The 19161-nt window shown below is 42.1% G+C and overlaps 2 protein-coding genes across 3 annotated transcripts in view; both read right to left on the reverse strand.

Moving 5' to 3' along the window:
- Positions 1-1074: 1074 nt before the first annotated feature.
- On the reverse strand, positions 1075-2400 carry gpr151 (G protein-coupled receptor 151). Its single transcript, XM_005916427.2, has one exon. It carries the CDS (start codon positions 2398-2400, stop codon positions 1075-1077), a length of 1326 nt encoding a protein of 441 aa, XP_005916489.1.
- A 2242-nt stretch (positions 2401-4642) lies between these two features.
- Positions 4643-19161, reverse strand: part of ppp2r2ba (protein phosphatase 2, regulatory subunit B, beta a) — a 55295-nt gene continuing 40776 nt past the window's right edge. For both annotated transcript variants that reach the window (XM_005916424.3, XM_005916425.3), the window contains exons 2-10: positions 18418-18515; positions 17087-17252; positions 15097-15209; positions 12615-12792; positions 12140-12304; positions 10006-10175; positions 9320-9411; positions 9091-9214; positions 4643-6498 (exon numbers count right to left, since the gene is read on the reverse strand). In XM_005916424.3, coding sequence (XP_005916486.1) covers positions 6343-6498; positions 9091-9214; positions 9320-9411; positions 10006-10175; positions 12140-12304; positions 12615-12792; positions 15097-15209; positions 17087-17252; positions 18418-18515 — 1262 coding nt within the window. In that variant the 3' untranslated portion in view covers positions 4643-6342. The remainder of the gene's footprint in view (positions 6499-9090; positions 9215-9319; positions 9412-10005; positions 10176-12139; positions 12305-12614; positions 12793-15096; positions 15210-17086; positions 17253-18417; positions 18516-19161) is intronic.

A 19161-nucleotide genomic window follows, 5' to 3' on the forward strand; every position in this document is an offset into this window, starting at 1 on the left:
AATATAAATGATTAATGAGAGGAAAATGTCATGAGGGAGGGAAAAGAGAAAACAGGGTGATTAGAACCTAAACTTTCCTCTGCTCTCTCTTTTTTTTTAACCTTTTACCCTCATTTTAGGATGTAAAACCCTGAGATTTAACTACACGTAAAAAATAAGAATGTAGGTCTTTCATTAGGGAGGAGGAGGAAGATTATTCAGAATGGGCTTGAGTGTTAATCACAGCAGCAGACAGACAAATTGATTACAGATCAGCAGAGTTTCCACTCGTGATGTTTATCCCTTTTACTGTGATACCTGTTATGTGTGTTTAAATCAGTGAAGAGAGAATTCCTTGTGAGATTCCAGTAAAACTGCATGTGAGTTCAGACGACAGCTCTTTCTCTCTAATTATAAAACTTCAGCAAATCTAATGAATACCCTTATGAAAATACATTCAATGACCCGATCAGCTTGAGACATGTTTGATGCATCCCTTTAGGATGCTACTGTATGTGTGTGAGTGCCACTGATTAAACCAATAACAAGAATATTTTTGACACCACAAAAACAGCCACACTTGAGTTAAATTTTAATACTCTTTATTAGATCACAAAACAATCCCCACAGATCTTTTCATTTTTGTGCAAAAAAGCTGGTCTACTTTAGCATTACTTTATAACATTCAGAGAGTATTTACACGCAGTTATTGCACAGCTGCAAAAATTATTTTTTATATGTTCAAAGAGCAGCATGAAGTCCAAATAATATAAGCTGGCAAATATTCCACAGAAACACCAGGACATACAGGATATACAGATCTGTTCTACTGTGTAATTTACATAATCATTATTGCCAGAAGCTTCTATGTACAGCCACCAAAAATCACCTTACTCTAAATATAGTAATGCTAACACATTATTGTGAATTCGGTCATTTACACAGATATAGATGTAGTCCACATTCACACCGATTGCACTTCTTACCTTTGAATAATACTATAAACAAACCTGACAGAATTACAGTTATTTACAGTTCAGCACTCTGCAGTCCTCTCAGCTTCGGTCGGGTGATGATCGGCTGAAAAGGTGGTAGCTATTTTTTTTCCTCTATGCTTTGGTTCTCCCACGGCACAGGGTCGTTTTCCTGTGTGAGTGATCCACCTTCCCTCTCGTGCCAGAACTGCTCCACATCAGGCAAGACGCTCCCATCTTTAAGACTCACGGTGTCCGCTTCCCTCCCTCCTCCTTCTGCTCCGACTTGCTCTGGCTGAGGCTGAGCTTCCCTGGTGGCTTCCTTGCTGCAGCCTGATTGAAGGCTTCTCTCCCCCCGCAGCTGACCTGAGGTCTCTGGTCTAGGACAAGGGGACTGGAGAGTGGTGGGGTTGTGGGGTCCAGGCTTAGGTGGCAGTTGCTTGCGCAGTGTGAGGCGCCTCCAAAGCCCCCTGTAACCCTCTCTGAACTCCTCGGAGAGAGAAAGGACAATGAGAGGGTTTACCAAAGACAGAGAGAAGGTGAGCAGCTGAGCAGAAAGGATAAGGAGAAGGGGAGGAGAGGAAATAAGGGGCTGAGCTCCTTCAGTTTCCTTTTCTGCAATCTGGCGCTCCCAAAGCCACACAACCCAGTGAGGAATCCAGAGGACAGCCATGGCCACAGTGAGGCTGAAAAGCATTAAAGTGAGCTTCCTAGATCTGATCTGTGTACGCAGATTCTGACTCTTACTGGAACGGCGCTGGCACTGGCCATAAGCCTTCCAGAAATACATAAGGGCAATGCTCAGAGGTGCACAGTAGACCCCCAGAGGATACGCTTTCACATACACAGACATGAAATCCTGGGCTTCAGGAGGAACTGTCATTACGCACACCAGCCCACGGATCTCTCTCTGCAGCCGAGCAAACAGCCAGTGTGGGATGGTGACAGTGCAGCCAGACAGCCATATGAAGAAAAGCACCACCAGGATGGAGCCCAGGTGTATGCTCACCTGCTTGTTTGGATTTGACACGTAGCGGTAGCAGGCTTTGGCCATGATAGCCACGGTGAAGCTCTTCACAACCATGCAGGATTGGAGAAACCAGTCGGCTGTCTTGCACACCACCCAGCCTAGATTCCAGCTCGTCTTGGAGTATGAGGCAGCCCTGAAAGGCACTGTAAACATCAGCACCAGCCCATCTGCAAACATCAGGTTGAAAATGAGGGAGTTGATGAGAGACAGTTTGCCTTTGTGCGCATTAGAGAACAGGATGACCATCGCAGTGAGATTGCAAGCCGCGCCCAGGATACAAATGACTCCCAGAATAGCTGGCACCAGGACCCTGAGCTCAGTCGTGTCCAGGTGCTGGAAGGAATCGTGTTCACTAAATGACCACATGTCTACAGAGCTGTTCACCACAGTGCTATTGGTCCCACTAAGCTTATCCATTGTTTCCAGAAGATGCTGATCTGGTCACAAGAAGATAATAAATGAATTTTAAAAAATAATTGAAGGCAGGCAGGAAATGTAGGGGAAAAATGCCCTGGGCGGAAAAAATGTCCAAAAACAATGTGACAATATATCTTGGAGTTTACACCTGTTCAAATTTAAGCACCAGAGAAGCAATGACTTCGCAGTGTACAGAGCACCTGACAGTCCTCTGGTTTATCCCGAGATGCGATGATGCAGCATCTCGAGCAAGTTATAAAGATGCTGTTTGATTGACAGCTGCTGTCCCCAGCTGGCAAAATGTGTGTAGACTACACCCACATGGGGCCAATTAGGAAAATCTCAGCACAGATGAATATACTGGATTGGTGCAAATGATTCATTAAAGTTATGGTCTTAACAGTAATCAGATTCCTTAAATAAGAGTTAAAGGTAACAGTGCCTACCCAAGGCACTACCATAAACTGTGATCTGCATTCACTAGACATCCTGACAGAGTATGTGATTTATCAATGAGGTGGTTGGGACATAATCACAAGCTTCATTTAAAATGTTTCTTTTGTTTTGTTTTTTTCAAAATTTCATCATATATAAATAACAATAGATATTAATATTGAGCTTCCTCCAACGGGTGGCTGGCCTCTCCCTTAGAGATAGGGTGAGAAGTTCAGCCATCTGGGAGGGACTCAGAGTAGAGCCGCTGCTCCTCCACATCGAAAGGAGCCAGCTGAGGTGGTTCGGGCATCTGACAAGGATGCCTCCTGGGTGAGGTGTTCTGGGCATGTCCCACCGGGAGGAGGCCCCGGGGCAGACCCAGGACACGCTGGAGAGATTATATCTCTCGGCTGGCCTGGGAACGCCTTGGTGTTCCCCCGGATAAGCTGGAGGAGGTAGCTGGGGAGAGGGAGGTCTGGGCTTCTCTGCTTAGGCTGCTGACCCGTGACCTGGCCCCGGATAAAGCGGAAGAAGATGGATGGATGGATATTAATATGAATAAACCAACCAGAACCAATCAGAAGAAGTCTCCTGTAAATGTGCTCAGATGAACAGTTTTTATAATTTTGTCTTTGTAAACCACCACAGTGAATTTGAAGTTAAACACTCATGGCATTAATTGTTTAAGAAATACAGCCCCTCATTTTCAGCGACTCAAATGTAACTTCACAGACTAACATCATTTTAATTTTAACACGTTTTAATACTTGGGTGAAATTCCTTTAAATCAACGAGTGCCTGAAGTCTATCACCAAATGTTGTGTTTCCCTACCAGACCTTTCATTGCAGCCACCTTTAGTTGCTCTAGTTGCATTTTCTTACTATCAGCCTGTCACAAAAAGACATAATTTGTTAGAGTTTGACATACAATCATACAAAAGATAAGTTTGAGAGGCATAAAATTATAGTTTTGCAACAACAAGATCTATTAGCTGGAAAACTTCATAGGCAAGTTGAGGACAAAAGGTAGCCAACATCCAAAGAAGAGCTTTGAATGTCTATACTACTCAAAGAAATTACAGAAAGCTTGCCTCAGGATGTTCAGACTGTGGTGAAAAATAAAGATGGTCATAGCAAATACTGATGAAATGACAACAAACAGCCTAAAATGTAGGAATATGTAGTATGAGGTGTGGTCCAGAAATTCATGTGTAGTGAATTAAAGCTGAAAATTGCATCTTGATTGATTTAAAATCCAACATAGTGATATACAGGCACAATATTACAAGTACTTATGGACCTAGCTGTAACTTTGCTTAACCTCCTAGGACCTGGCATCCACATATATGGACATCACATTTTGGGTTATTTAGACCAAAATACCAAAGACCAAAATTTTGCTCTCCTAAGGCCTGGTATCCACTTACGAGGACATTATACTGCTACTGTTCTATCAAAATTTTAAACAAATATCCTTATATGTGGCTCTTATTTTTCTTAAAAACAAAAATAAGGTAAAAAAAAAAAAAAAAAATCTGGTAATTCTTTGTTTTTACATTCATCAGGCCCCAATCAGCCCAAATCTCAAAGAGAAATTAAAAATGCATGCTGTGGAAGAGTTCGGGTCTTAGGAGGTTGAGGAAAATCCCATTTCATCAGCTGGACTGCCTTTATTTGTCTTAATTTTTGTCCACATGAGGGCGCCCTAACACCACAAGCAGAAACTGTCTTAGCCCATAAAACATCTTACATAAAGTTTGATAATTGATTCAGCAGGTGTTAACAGAGAAAGTCCACCAGTGCATGATTTGAACTTGCACATCTTTATTCTTTTTTTTATTCAAAAGAAAGTCCAGTAAGCATAAAGACTGCATGGTATTTCATTGCATTTCAATACATTCTGAGCTATAAAAGTCTTTTTTTTTTTTCAATTAGAGTGTCACAAAGGAGGTTGTTTAGAAGACATTACTGTTTAAAGGAATCACACTTAATTATTCCCTGATTTCACAGAGTTCACTTAGACCTTTGACTGCTTTGCTTTACGGGAGTTGGCCGGTAAGAGCCGAGTGCTGAAAGACAATCTGCTACTGTTCCATGTTACCCATTTTCAGCTTGATGAGAAACATGGAAAGGCATTGCAGCAATCTAATATATATATTAAAAAAACTGAATAGTGCCCCAGATGATCTGCAGATGTACAAATATAGCTATACGCAGGCTGTCAGCTTCATCAGAATCAGATCCAACGCATGCAAAGAAAAAAAAAAAGCTATGCTAGCATTGTTAGGCCAAGAAAATCTCAAGTTTTAAATTCAATATGTCAACACGATGAGTCGACCAATCTACAGTCTACAGATCATTTTTAGTACTATCCAAATAAAGAGAAAATGTGGCAAGAAATTTAGAAATGAATGTGACTTTGTTTGTGTCTCTTGCAAACTGACAACATCAGACTGACTTGCAAGGTGAGAGCAACAATTACTTTGTACATATCACAGCATTCTCCCCTGAGCTCACAAGCATGAAACCAGTGCTCTAATGTAGAATTGTGACTACATTGATTCAAGCACTTTTTCTACTTGGGACCTGTGTGGAGCTTTTTTTGTGTGTGTTTGTTTATTTAGAGAGAAAGAAAGAAAGAAAAAGAACAAAAAAAAAATCCTAAGTTAACATTTCATTTGAAACATTCACACACTCCCTCCTTGTAGCCATTACCCCTCCTCCCCACCCTCCCCTCCCCTCCCCTCCCTTCCACTACATCGAACCCCCACATACCAAAAGAAGGCACCACAGCTTCTAAACAGACTCATTGACCGAGAGAAGGACTCAACAAAAACAAAAGCGTTAAATAAAACCCAATGACACAGCCTGGAAGGGCTTCATTCACATTACAGACTACAGCAGTCTCACAAGGAGACACGAGATTGGTACTAGAAAGACTGTCTGTGTTGTGTCACAGGCAGCGAGAACTCAGTTTCTGCGGGTCAGAGATTAACAGTCTTTTCCTCTTCTGCAGCACATTGCGCTGTTCAGGAATTTTGCCTCACGTAGAGGCTGCAGGGTTGATCACATGCATTGCAGCATGAGAAGACCGAAAGACAGGGGGCACTGTTGCTACATGACAGTGAGCCACCATCACGTAGGCCTGGTTTCTGTCAGTGTGCTCTATTTTCTGTTCATTGTGCCCACATCTGCCTCTGTCCTTAGGGTCCAGAGTGCTGCTACGTCATAATGTGATGGTAGCAATCCTCTTGTTGCATAAACGCATGGGAAACAATTCTTCGGGTGTCCGCATGGCTAAATAAATTAAATTATAAGTCAAATTGAAGAAGTTCATTCTTGATTTCAAGGAATCAAGTTGTTGCTTCCTAAAACATGTGCTGTCCACTTCCCCCACTTTAGTCACTGGATACTTTTACCCTGGTCGTCATCAGCAGAGTCGGGGAATTCAAGACAGCAACCCCTTACAGGTGCAGGGTCAGGGGTCAGCAGGGGGCAGGCTGCCCTTTAGTTGACCTTGTCCTGAAAGATGTATAGGTTGTTGGTGGCTGCTACAGCAATGATGTTTTCATGTGGGTGCCACGTCGTGTGAAGGATCTTCTTGCTGAAGTCAAGGCTGTCGACGCTGATCTCATCCTTACGCCGCTTCCCACCTACACACACCTGGAGGACAACAACAAAAATGAAGAGGCATTAAGAAGTGGGAGTGTGGCAGCTCGCACGTTTCACTGATGTCAGTCATTTGAAAGATGACGGGGTGGGTGGGGTGCTGACTAGGCTTGTAGCTGGCGTCAATGGAGTCACTGAGCTGGACCTCTAAACCGTGTTGGTGCTAAGCGTTAAGAGGCCCATGCTCCAGTTTTGGTGAGTTAAAAGTCTGGCTGTATTTATTAGGTATCTGTGTCTGCGAGATATAAATGGATGCATCTTGATAACGAGCCAAGCTAGTGTTAGCTGATAGCTTTGCACCCTTCCAGATATGGTCAGTTTGGTTCAAAAACCTCTAATGGTGATAGCCAAAATGCTAAAAATAGGACTTAAAAAGGGCTATTACCAACATTTGTTTCAGGTTTGGTCACTTTACAAAGTTGATATAAGATTGAGTTAGCAAATTAGCTAGCCCCATATTTACACATGAAAGAACATAAATCTAAAGTTATCTTTCATGGGCAGAAAACAGAACCTTGATGAGAGCAAGCAAAACCTAAAGTGCTTCAAAACCTAAACCTAAAGCTGTTCTTTACAGCTTTGTGTATACAAAAGATTCTTCTCTCCACTGAAAACATGTATCCGGTCTTTAAGTCTGACGTCATTAGCCATGTCTGGGCCCAAACTCCGCTGCAAGTCCCTAAGTCAAATGATCACTGCAGCATTACTGAGAGTTGAAAACTGTCTAAATTCTCTCATCTGTAATAAAATGATCAATGTGGCTGCTCTACCAGGTGTAACAATTAAGTTTAACGTCCAGGCATCCATGAAAACAGAATTTATGATATTTAACAGAGTTAGAAGTTAGCAGGGAGTTAGTTTGCTTTCTTCCATCTAAATATAATATACCATGTTCTGACTGAGTGATTTATGAAACAAATTCAAACGTACAGCTCTGCTATCACTTCCAACATAAATGAAGACAGAAAACTAAACAGCAACGACATTTGTTACTGAAGTTGGGCTAGCTGGTATATAATGATGTGCTACGTGATCGCTAGCATGACAAAGCTATGTTAACATAACATAAACAGTAAAGCTGGAGGGCAAATGCTAACAAACGGAGGACTTTTTTCCACACGATAAAAGTTAACATAAGGGTTCTTAATGGTTAGGGGCAAATGCAATTGCATGGCAGAAGACATTACTGTAAACTGACCAAACGTCAGTCAGGAGAACCACCTAGATAATCCATTCACAATACAAGGTTAGTCATTAATATACTGCTGCACGGGCTGGGCTGTAGTTACATCGTAAGGGTTTAAAAACTGAGCTTTAAAGTGATTAGCAGTAATAAAAACCGAGAGAAGCTGACAGTGATCACTGACTGTTTTTAGGGGCTTGTTGAGATTAAATAGAACAAGATACAAAGCATTAAAACATGTTAAAACACATGACAGCCTTATTAAATGCAGACTACTTTGGGCCCGGAAGCAGTATTCATCACGTCATCACTTAAAGACCGGATTACTGCAGTTTGAAACATAAGACTGCACTGTGTACATATACTAAACACATTTCTTTTGTTCATTTGTGTGTTGTATTCACTCATGATTGTCACTGTTAAGTCAGGTCTGTTTTGATATTGAATTTCTGGACTTGTACAGCAGATTTCTAGTGAGGACATTTTTATCAAAGTTACAGAATATAAGGAGGGGAAGTGAATTGTTTTTAGTGACACCATTACTTTAAAATCTCAAAACCGACTGGTCACAAAAACTGCTGGTATTTACTTAATCCTTTTTTTTTTTTTGTCATAAATGAATATCATAGATGAACTCAAAGACATCTGGAGGTGCCACTTTCAATCAGTGAAAATTACAGCAGGAAATTTCACTATTGACCAGCTTTTTATAGATATTCAATAAATCATTTGGCTTAGGAAATAATTGACAAATTAATCGATTATGACAATCATTGCTTAAACCCTGAACTAATTACATTATCAATGAGTCTGTCAATGATTGCCTCTGCTACTTTGGTGAAAACATGTCAGAAAATAGTGAAAATAATGTCAATCACAGGTTCCCAAATTAACAAATTGAATACTTTTGCTTGACAAATCAAAAGATATTAACTGTCACAGATCCACACAATCCAGCAAGAATCACAATTTTGGAGAACCAGTGAATAATTAGCATTTCTCCATTAGAAACTCACTTGCGGTGAGGCATTATGTATTAACAGACCTCTCTGCATTGAATCATATCTGTTATTAATCTCTGTCTCTCTTTCACAGCATGTCTTTTATCCTGTCTTCCTTCTCTCACCCCAACCGGTCGCAGCAGATGGCCGCCCCTCCCTGAGCCTGGTTCTGCCGGAGGTTTCTTCCTGTTAAAAGGGAGTTTTTCCTTCCCACTGTTGCCAAAGTGCTTGCTCATAGGGGGTCATATGATTGTTGGGTTTTTCTCTGTATCTATGAAGCGCCTTGAGGCGACTTATGTTGTGATTTGGCGCTATATAAATAAAATTGAATTGAATTGAATTATAAGACTAAAACCAGATGTCTTTGAATTTAAAAAGGATAACTTGTGTTGGTGATGGTACCTTGCGAGGCTTCAGAATAGCTCTGGGTTTGCTGTTCTCTCTGGATGCTTCCAGTGTGACATCGCGTTTGGTATTTCGGTCGAACATTCGGAAAAAATTGTTGTAAGAGCCGGTCATTATGACGCTGAGGAGGGAAAAAAGAAGAGAGGGGGTGTTATCGAGAGGGGTGGCTGGATGGACCGAGCGGTTGGTAGATCTGGTCGATGGCGGCGCTGAAAAGAAGTCTCACCTGTCTGATCCATTCCAGACGCACTCAAACTTGTCAAAGATGCAGTCGTTTTCATACAGAGAACACAGCTTACCCCGTAAATAGTCGTGAACCTGAAGAACAAAACCAAAAACATGACAATCTGCAGTACTTTTTGGATCAGTCTTTATAGGCCTTTGGAGTTCTTCGCATTGCCTTTTGGTGGGCAAACACACCGAAACCATAAGCTGCACCACCATATGCTCTGCTTTCAGTAATCCCTCAAGACCTGGTGACCTGTGCTAAGATGCTAGGTAGCAGGTGGAGGCTGAGGTGGAACTGGACAGAGAATCCCTTGAGCCCGGTTGATGGCCTTATCAATCATGATCTGCCCTAAGATGGCTTCCCCTGATCAGACAGCGTGGACGTGACTGCCGTGACCACACAGTGGGAGGTTCTGCCCTCCGGGTTCCATCAGCGCCTATACTATCCGTCTTCTTATGGACATTCAGCTCAATAAGCCCTCCTGGGGTAATTGCTACACATGACACGGTTACAGATTGGCAGGGTGACAGTGAAACAGGATTATATTGAGTGATAAGCCTGAAATCAATAAGTTTTGATTTGATCTGGGCACAGCGGTTATTTACTAACTTCAGCAGCGGAACATTTTCTTTGGAGCCCTCAAGCTATCCAAAAAGCACACGAGAGAACAATGAAAAGCGTACCTGGTACGTCTCGAGCGGCTTGTTCTCCATTTGAAGGTCCCACACCTTTACAGTGAGGTAGTCTCTTGTCATCAGGTAGCGTCCGCTGTGGCTGAACTTCACGTCAGAGATGGATGAGATGATTTCAGAGAAGAAGGAGCGAGTGGATGGATCCTCTGGCTCCTCAAAGTCTACATGTAAAAGAAAATGTATAAAGCAGTTATCTTTCAACAGAAGATTTTACACTGTTGGTGCTCGCTGCTTTAAAGACTTTAAATCGCTTCAAGGAGGAAGATTCGGTTTGGGCAGTGGAGGCTGCTATTAGAAAACAATGACAGCCACGACAATGCCTGGATGCTGAGTTTTCTGCAGCAGCTGCATCTCCTCACAGAATTACATGTGTGTTTAGGGAGATAGTTGTGGGTCAGCATGGTGGGTAAATATTGGTTATGATTCATATTGATTTTGGCAGCTGCTGTTCTGTGTGTAGGCCAGCACGCTGGGGATAACAGACAGGCATTCCATCGTTAGCTGTCAAGTTATTGTTCCTCCTCCTTCTCTTTTCCTCCCACCCTTCCTACCCTCTCTCTCTCTCTCTCTTTAAAAAAAAAAACCAAAAAAAAAATTCCCCCACCATTCTCCCCCCACTTCCACTCAATCCCACTCCTCAGCTGAGGCCTGGAGAATAGCTCTGTGATGTGTCAGTGGGGAGTCTAACTAGGGATGCAGTGTGAGAGATGAAAAAAAAAAATGGGGGGGATGAGGAAGGGATAAGAAAAACAAATCAATGTCAAAGTGCTGGGTCCATATGAGCCCTGCTGGATTTGTATGTGCGCGCGCCAGCGAATGCGTGCGAATAAGAGCAAGTGTAATGTGTGCATGTATATATGCATGTGTTATGTGTGCCCCTGCCCTCCCTCCCATCCAGATCCACGGGTGGATAATAGGGTCCCCGGGGAGTCAGCAGGGGGGCTGTTTGGTCCCTCTCTCTATTTGTCCTGGGGCTCAGCTCACTGGCAATCCTCGGCGGCCATTCATCCTTCCTGTAAAACTGACTGATAGCAGCGTGCTCCAGAATTTATTTATTTATATATATATATATATATATAATATAATATATATATATATAGTATATATATATATTTATATATATATATATATATATATTATATATATATATATATATATATATATATAATATTGGAAGATACACTATGATTGTGAGTTTGTGTTGTGTGTGTGTCACAAAAAGGAGGAGTGGTGTGTGAGTGCAGGAGAGAAGGCTTTACATCGCTCTGAGCCGTAAACGTTAATGCAGTGAGACAGTAGGTTGGTATTAACAGACCTCTCCTGAGGCTAACAAGAGCACCTGCCTGCTTTGCCTGTGTGTGTTTGCTACAAGCACCTGTCTAGGAATGGCACACACATGCCAAACAATCAGAGTATGAAGCCGACAACTTCAACTGCCCAATGTCTCCAAATGTAAACATTTTTTTTCCAGCTCTCATGTGATGCTCATGTGAAATTCAACAGGCCGTGTTGGTGCTGGGTCCAGTGGATCCATCAATACGTCTGAAGAAATGAGTGACATTATTGAACAACAGGGTGTGTCCATGAGGGACTAATGCGATTGCTCTTAAGCCATTGATTTCCCAGCAAAAATGTCAATGTATTCATTATTCATTCAGCTAAAGTGTATCCATGTGATGTCAAGCTTTGGAGAAGGCCATTCATTGTTTGAGACGCGCTACAAGATTTATTCGTGTGTTATCAATCGTGGCATATTGAGCAGGGGAAGCCCATATGTCACAGCTGAAAAAAAAAGGTGGAGCCGAGTGTGAATTTACAGCCAAGGTGTGGAATATTGGAATCGGGCTATATTTCCCTTGTTGACTACCATCACCTCAATGGCAATAAAGGCATCGATGGAAATTGTTGATTTTTGCAGTTTTGTGTCCCGTGAATTTTGCAGTTCTCCAGTATCTAAATTTTGTCTGCCTTAAAGGAATAAATTAATACAATAGAACAAAGGTGTTCAGTATTTCAGTGAACCTTTAAAGAATTGTGGCTAGATAAAAACAGCCACGTTTCTGGTAGGTCTACCTGAACACTAAGACACTTATTAAATCTGCTCCCATGATGCTCTGGTACTCACATTTGCAGTGCTTGTCACAGAGTGCGGCTTGTCTCATGTCACAGAGGCGTATTGAACCTTTGCTGCTACTGTAGGCAAAGGTGTTACACTCCTGCGGGTGGAACTCTGCAGAGGTGATTACTTCCGTCAGCTCCTCCATGTTGGCTGGTTTGATGTCCACAATGTCTGAGAGAGAACCGCTAAGGAACAGAACACTACAGTGGACATGTAACCCACAGAGTAAAATGAAAAATCGTGCCACTACTGAAATGCAGCCCTGGAAAAAAAATACATATTTTATGTACAAACTGTTACTAACAATTATTTTTTTAGAACCTCAAATCTATTTATCACCCTATCATTATTATCATTATTAATTAAAAAGAATTAAGTGTGATTTTGAGTGTTTTTTTCTTCTCTTTTTTGTCTTTTTTAAAAATGAAAACAATGATAATCATAGGAAAAAAAAAAAAAAAAAAACAGAACAAGAGGATACTGAAGCTGCGGTCGGTGATCTCCAGGTTCCACAGGTTTATCCGAAGGTCATCGGTGGAGATGAAGGTCTGAAGGTCGGAGTTGACAGAGATGGAGTTGATGTGGTAGGTATGGGCGTTGCTGAACACCCGTCTGGCTGTAGCCTCGACCATCAAATCCATAGGCTGAAGCACCGGCACCTGGAGTGAACATTTAAGGGAAAATGTAAAGTAATGCAGACAAATATGCAAGAATAGGAAAATCAGCTTGAGGTTTTTGAGGGTAGTAATTACTAGGCTGGCCTTCTGTGAGTGTATCTGTGTCTATACTTGTGTCGGTGTGTGTGATTGTCCAGATATTTTAGTGAGGACCATTTGGGCAGTTTTGTGTGTGTCTGTGTGTGAGGCACAATCGGATGACTCCGGGGATTTATTTGACATTTACTCCGCAAATCTTAATGACACAGAAGCTCAAGGGCTGCTTGATGAGTTGGTTCAATCAGACTGCAAATATCTCTCTGCTACACAGCTACCCAGTAATCACGCCTCCTTCTCTTTCTCCAAGTCACTCCTGCTTTCTTGTTTGTGTGTGTGTGTGTCATGGAGAAAGAGAAAATGGAGAGAAATCGAAGGAGGTGGAAAAAAAGACATGGCCCGAGGGCATCGGCAGGCCCTGCTGAGGAATGATAACTGAACTCTGCAGAATTAAGACAAGCTTGCACAGACACACACACACACACACACACACGCAGACACACAAGAACCCAGAGTTGCACATTGCTGCTCGGGCTTCAAAGAATCCCAGTACCAGTCTGCATGCAGCCCCCCGTTGGCCAGATAAAACCCAGACAAAGAGAAGAGAGGGGAGGGAGCGAGGAGAACAAATCGGCTGCTTCTTCCCTTTTTCTTTCGTCCGTTGCTGGCACTGACAGAGACATGGCAGCCCAGCAGGCTGCTGTATCTCCGTGGATGTCACTTTATTTCCATGTCTTTCACTGGCTGTCCAGAGAGACACAGAACATATTAACCCATAACCCCCGAACACTGACAGTTGTGCCGTTCAGCTTGCCCCTTGCAGATTCGCTGTGATCTGATAGTTTGTCTTTGTAACATAATATATTTAAACATTTCTGCTTTAAAAATAATACTTCAAAGTAAATCAGTAGGTTATAATGTTTTATATATGTCGTTATGAGATACTGAATGATAAACTTTAAATCATTTTATGAATTCTAGGATGGATATTAGTGAATTCCTCCCTCTCCTCCTCTGCTTTCTCCCCCTGCTGAGATTTCACAGCCTCTAAACAGGATTGCCACAGTCTCGGCCTGTCCTCCAGGTTGCTATGATCCCCTGGCCAGCCAGACAAAGAGGGACAGACACGCTGAACACAGCACTAATCTGCAATGGCAGACACACACAGACACAGTCCTGTGTGTCTGTGTGTGCCCTCTTTTGTGTGAAAATTAAATAGGTAGCGGAGTGATAAAAACGAGAGAGAGAGAGAGAGGATGATCCCTTCACGGTGTTCATCTCAGCGCACATATTGATCGCTCATTCTCAATTTCTTCTGCCAGAAGTTCAAAAGAGTCCAAAGATAGCAGGTTGCTTTGTTGGTGTCAGACTCTCATTTATCGGGACTGAAACTGATCACAAATGAAAAAACAACTGTGACACACACAGGCGTGCAGCATATGTCACTAAGAAGTTTATGCTGGATTAAAGGCTATCATAGCATAAAAGGCTGAATGCTAAATTTTGACTTAATCAGCTTATCTGAACTCTTCTTGCTTGGATTCCATGTGCAGGTCTTTCCAGAAATGCTGGTTCATTCAAAATACGTGAGCCTGGGTTACAAGCAGCAGTTGTGGGATCTGTAAAACAGGAATCTACCAAAAGGTTAAATGAAAGATGCTACTGCTAGGTGATGCTTTTAATTTCGTTTTTAAACTGAGCACCACAAATATTCTTAAATATTTCTGATATCCATGCATAAATAAATAGTTCTCCATCCATCTACCCTCTATCTATTATCTGGGTCATGGGGGGCGCTGGAGCCTATCTCAGCCTCCACAGAGCACAAATATTCTTCATTTTTGTTATTTATGGATATAGTGGCAGTAAGTTGTCATGTTTTACTTTTTTCTATAGTAGTTTTTTCAGTCTTAAGCCACCCGGACCACTGATGCATGGCTTCAAATATTTCATTTTTGTCAGATTTACCGCAGTCTCGTTGGGTCATCCAGCCTCCCCTCAAATAGAAAATCTGTGGTTTTTAGTGACAGAGAATAAAAACTCTGCCATCACTGACTCTAATTTTCACGTCCATAAATTGCAGTCCATTTCATTGTGGACTAATTCAAAGTAGTGCCATCGATGCAATGTTTTCATTCCATTCAAATGTTGTGCACTGTCTAATAAAGTGAGTGTAATCTAGTCGCAGCTTATTTTCACCGCAGTGTATGTGACATCATGGGTGTTGTGACACTCAACAGTTTCACATACCCGTAGAGTGGTGATGGTGGATGGGTCTCGGATCCGTCCGTCCTCATCCTTCAGGTTGTAGCCTTCAGGGCGCTTATCCCTCTCACTGATCTTCCACAGCTTCACTGTCTTGTCTGAGGTGGACACGTCACACAGGCGCACAGACATACACAAAATACAGTTAGATCACGGCTCAGCAGAGTGAATCTCAGATACAAGATGGATGCGGGGGGCTGGGGATACAATCTGGCAAGTAGCTGGGCAGAAGCCAGCAAGGATGATGAATGGCGACTCCTGCGTAGATTCTGATGTCACCGATATCAATCTACAAGTTGACTTAATTTCCCTGCTGCTGTTTATACCCTCGCCCCTCCCCTCCCACACCCTGGAAAAGCCATCTGGGTTGCTTTTCAATTTTTGCATCATATAAACATCGGTTACATCTCATCTTCTCGGTCTACTGAAGTGGATGGCAGCCGCAGTCAGGTTGTCTGCTTTTTTTTTTTTCCTCTCCCCTCTTAATTTCCGCTGCGATGCCGGTGTCAGAGCAGCGAGGCCATCGCCACAGGACTCTCCACCATCTGCTCCAGCCACCGCAAGCACGTCTGTAGCAGCCATGCGTGAAGCCCACAATCTGCAAGACGTCTCTCAGCTGATGTGTGTACTTGTCTGCTGTGGCTCTCGTACATGTACGGCGTGTGTGGTGGCACATGCCTTAATATGTGGCCCTGCTGTGACAGCCATGCATGAAGCCCTTAATCTGAAACTCTTCTGCAGGTGACACTTGCTCACCCAAGCAAAACAAGCAACACTGTGTTCTCCCAAAAAGTCAAAAAGACACTGTCAAGTGATATTCATCACACCTCCTTTTACATCAACTGCAAATCTGAGCATTCTGCAAAGTGACGAATGAATCATTTTGCACAGTACCTGACTAATAACACTAGCTCACATGTAAACATACTCCAGTGTAGGGCTGGGCGATATGGCCTAAAATCCCTATCGCGGTATAATTTGAAGCACGTGCGGTAACGATATATATCGCGATATATTATTTTCTTCTGTATAAGGTATTTTCCACACTATAAGGCACACTTAAAATCCTTTAATTTTCTCAAAAATCGAGAGTGTGCCTTATGTATGAATTCTGGTTGTGCTTACTGACCTCGAACCGATTTTGGCGTGCAGAAATCTGTTAAAAAATGTTTTAGTACAACTTTGGTAAGCCACACTGCTTGATGGATTGTCAGAGCATTACGGCTGCCGTAGTGAGGAGCTTCGCGGAGTAATCTGGGTCCAAAACTCCGTCCTCTTCAGGTCCCAAAGTCAAACGAACACAGAGTTAAAAACGGTCTAAATTCTTTCATCTTTAATAAAATCATCAGCGTTGCTGCTTTACCAGGTGTAACAATTAAGTTTAACATCCATGCATCCATGAAAACAGAATTTATTAAATTTAACGGAGTTAGAAGTTAACAGGAAGTTAGCTCGCTAGTTTCCACCTAAACATGACATACCATGTTCTGACTGAGAGATTTTTGAAACTAATTCAAACGTACAGCTCTGCTACCACTTCCAACATAAATGAAGACAGAAAACTAAACAGCATTGGTGTTTGCGGGGTTACTGAAGTTGGACTACCTGGTATATAATGTTGTGCTACGTGATTGCTAGCGACACAGCTATGTTAGCATAACATTAGCGCAGTGAAGCTGGGGAATGAACGCCAACTTTTTTCCATTCGATAAAAGTTAACGTGAGGGATTCTGGTGGTTAGGGACAAATGCAATAGCTGCGATGCTTTCGACCAAAACAGGCGCTGCTTGATGACGTCATCAACATGCGCTATCACGATAGAGCGGTGTAGTCAAAATCTTTATCGTTGGCCAAATTTATATCGTTTCTATCGTATATCGTTTCTATCGCCCACCCCTACTCCAGTGATAGATTATTGGTTCTTTTGACCATTCTGATAGTTGTGCTGCTCTTACAGCACCTTAGGTGTACTGACCGTTGGTGGAAAGCAGGAAATATGCTGCATTCTGCTGAGGAAGCCATTTGATCTTGTTGATCTTCTCCTCAATCTCCAAACTCTTCAGGTAGTCAAACTCTGGCTCATGGCTCTGGAATGTGCTGTAAACATTGTACTCCCCACGACGCTGGGGCTGACTCTTACTCTGCAGAGGAAGAAAAAAAAGAAAGTGAAGCACAGGTAGACTTTGTTTTTTTTTTGGTGAAAGTTTCATTAGATTCCCGTGATTATAAGACAGGTGTAAATGATTCAATATTAGATCTAGCATTTTGGAAAAGATGTAATTTATCTTTAATTTATCTTAAATTCCCCCTTAGGCAGCTTACTACCAATAATAATAATGCATTTTATTTAAAAGCACCTTTCAAGACACCCAAGGACACTTGACAATAGAATAAAATACATAGTAGAACAATGACAAAACGTAATAAAACACTTTAGTCAAGCTTTGCATTTGGGGATCTCCTCTCCTAATTCTGGTTTGACACAATTACATCAAGCCCCTACCTCCACGGATGAAAAGCAAAAGTTACATGGAAATGATATCTCGTTCTGAGGCTGCGAGATAAGGGTTTTGGGGGGGTCACCATCTTGTTTGGAAAAATGAGATATGACCAGGAGGGGCAGGTCATTCACTGGCTAACAACTTGTGACTGAAACAACCACAGTTGTTAGCCAATGAGCTAACGGGTAGATAAAATAATTTACAAAAAAAGACTTAATTTTTATGCCGTATGACCCATAATATGAACCATAAACGCAGCAGGTAAATGTTTAGCATTTCCCATATGTAGGAAAATGGGAAAATATAGGATCAGAAGTCTTTTATGCAACCACAGCCATTGGCATTTGGTGGCCCTCAGACAGTATACAGGATAGGTTTAAGGAACTTCCGCGAAGACTTCATTTCCCGACCTGGAAGCTATACTTTTTTTTTAGTAATATTAAAATGTTAATACCACAGGAAAAATTAATGAGCGATTTCATGGTGGCCACATCCATTTTTTTATACAGTCTATGATATATTTACATAGATTCTGGAATATTATATGTTGAGTAACAGAACAGACTAGATTTTCGAATTGGGGCTTTCAACAGTACTTTTGTGCCACATTGTTACATGTCTTCATAATGTTGGTCCAACAAAAGCTTTTTGTTTTTTAGCATATTTACAGCTGTCCTTTTGAAATACATCCTCTTGCTTGCTAGTTATCAAAAAACAAACAATCCAATGTTAATGCTTTAAGGCTGTCAAATCCTTTTCAGCTGAAGGACAGCATAATTATCACTGCATTGTTGGCATTTCCTACCTCCTGCTCCCTTTGGAAGACAACCACTCTGCCTCCTTTATCCCCAGTGGCCAACAGCTCCCCCGATGAGTTAAACTCCACCGTTGAGATAATGTCAGCTGCAACACAGGAAGCAGAGCAGACAGGGGGAGAAAATGTCAGTGTGAACAAACCTGTCAAGTATCTGACAGAAAAAAGGAAACACTTTTTCAATGGGATCTTCTAGAAAACACTTCAGGAGAAAAGGGAGGGGAATCTCATGACAGTCCCATAGAGGACTCCTCGGTGCAGACAGCCCAGTTTGGAGGAAATATAGGTTAGGAGAAACCACTGGATGAGTCACTGCATGATAATTGAGACTCTTGTCTGATTGAAGTGAGCCAATCTGTGTTATTTAATTGCACTTCTGCTTATTAGAGGACTCTGCCGCCGCACTCTTGCTCATCACAAAACACATTCAAAAAGCTTTAATGTGTTTTAGCAACATCAGTTATCAGTTGCCTGTATTTTACATTTTGAAGCATCTCTGCATAGCTACAGGTTCACCAGAAAGTAAATATCGGACACCTACCCTTAAGGTAGGTTTTCCTCTCCTCAAAGACATACAACTGCCTGAATTTAGGAAAGGCTAATGGTGACTGCAATTATTATACAGCCCAGGGATAAATTGTCATATCATAAAGTCTGTTTCTCACACACACACACACACACACACACACACACACACACACACACACACACACACACACACACACACACACACAC

Source organism: Haplochromis burtoni, unplaced genomic scaffold (assembly GCF_018398535.1).
Source record: "Haplochromis burtoni strain Fernald_Lab_line unplaced genomic scaffold, NCSU_Asbu1 Contig_19, whole genome shotgun sequence".
NCBI classification, from domain to species: domain Eukaryota; kingdom Metazoa; phylum Chordata; class Actinopteri; order Cichliformes; family Cichlidae; genus Haplochromis; species Haplochromis burtoni.

Coding starts and splice junctions, on each gene's coding strand:
- gpr151 (XM_005916427.2), bottom strand. CDS start 2,400: ATGGATAAGCTTAGTGGGACCAATAGCACTGTGGTGAACAGCTCTGTA.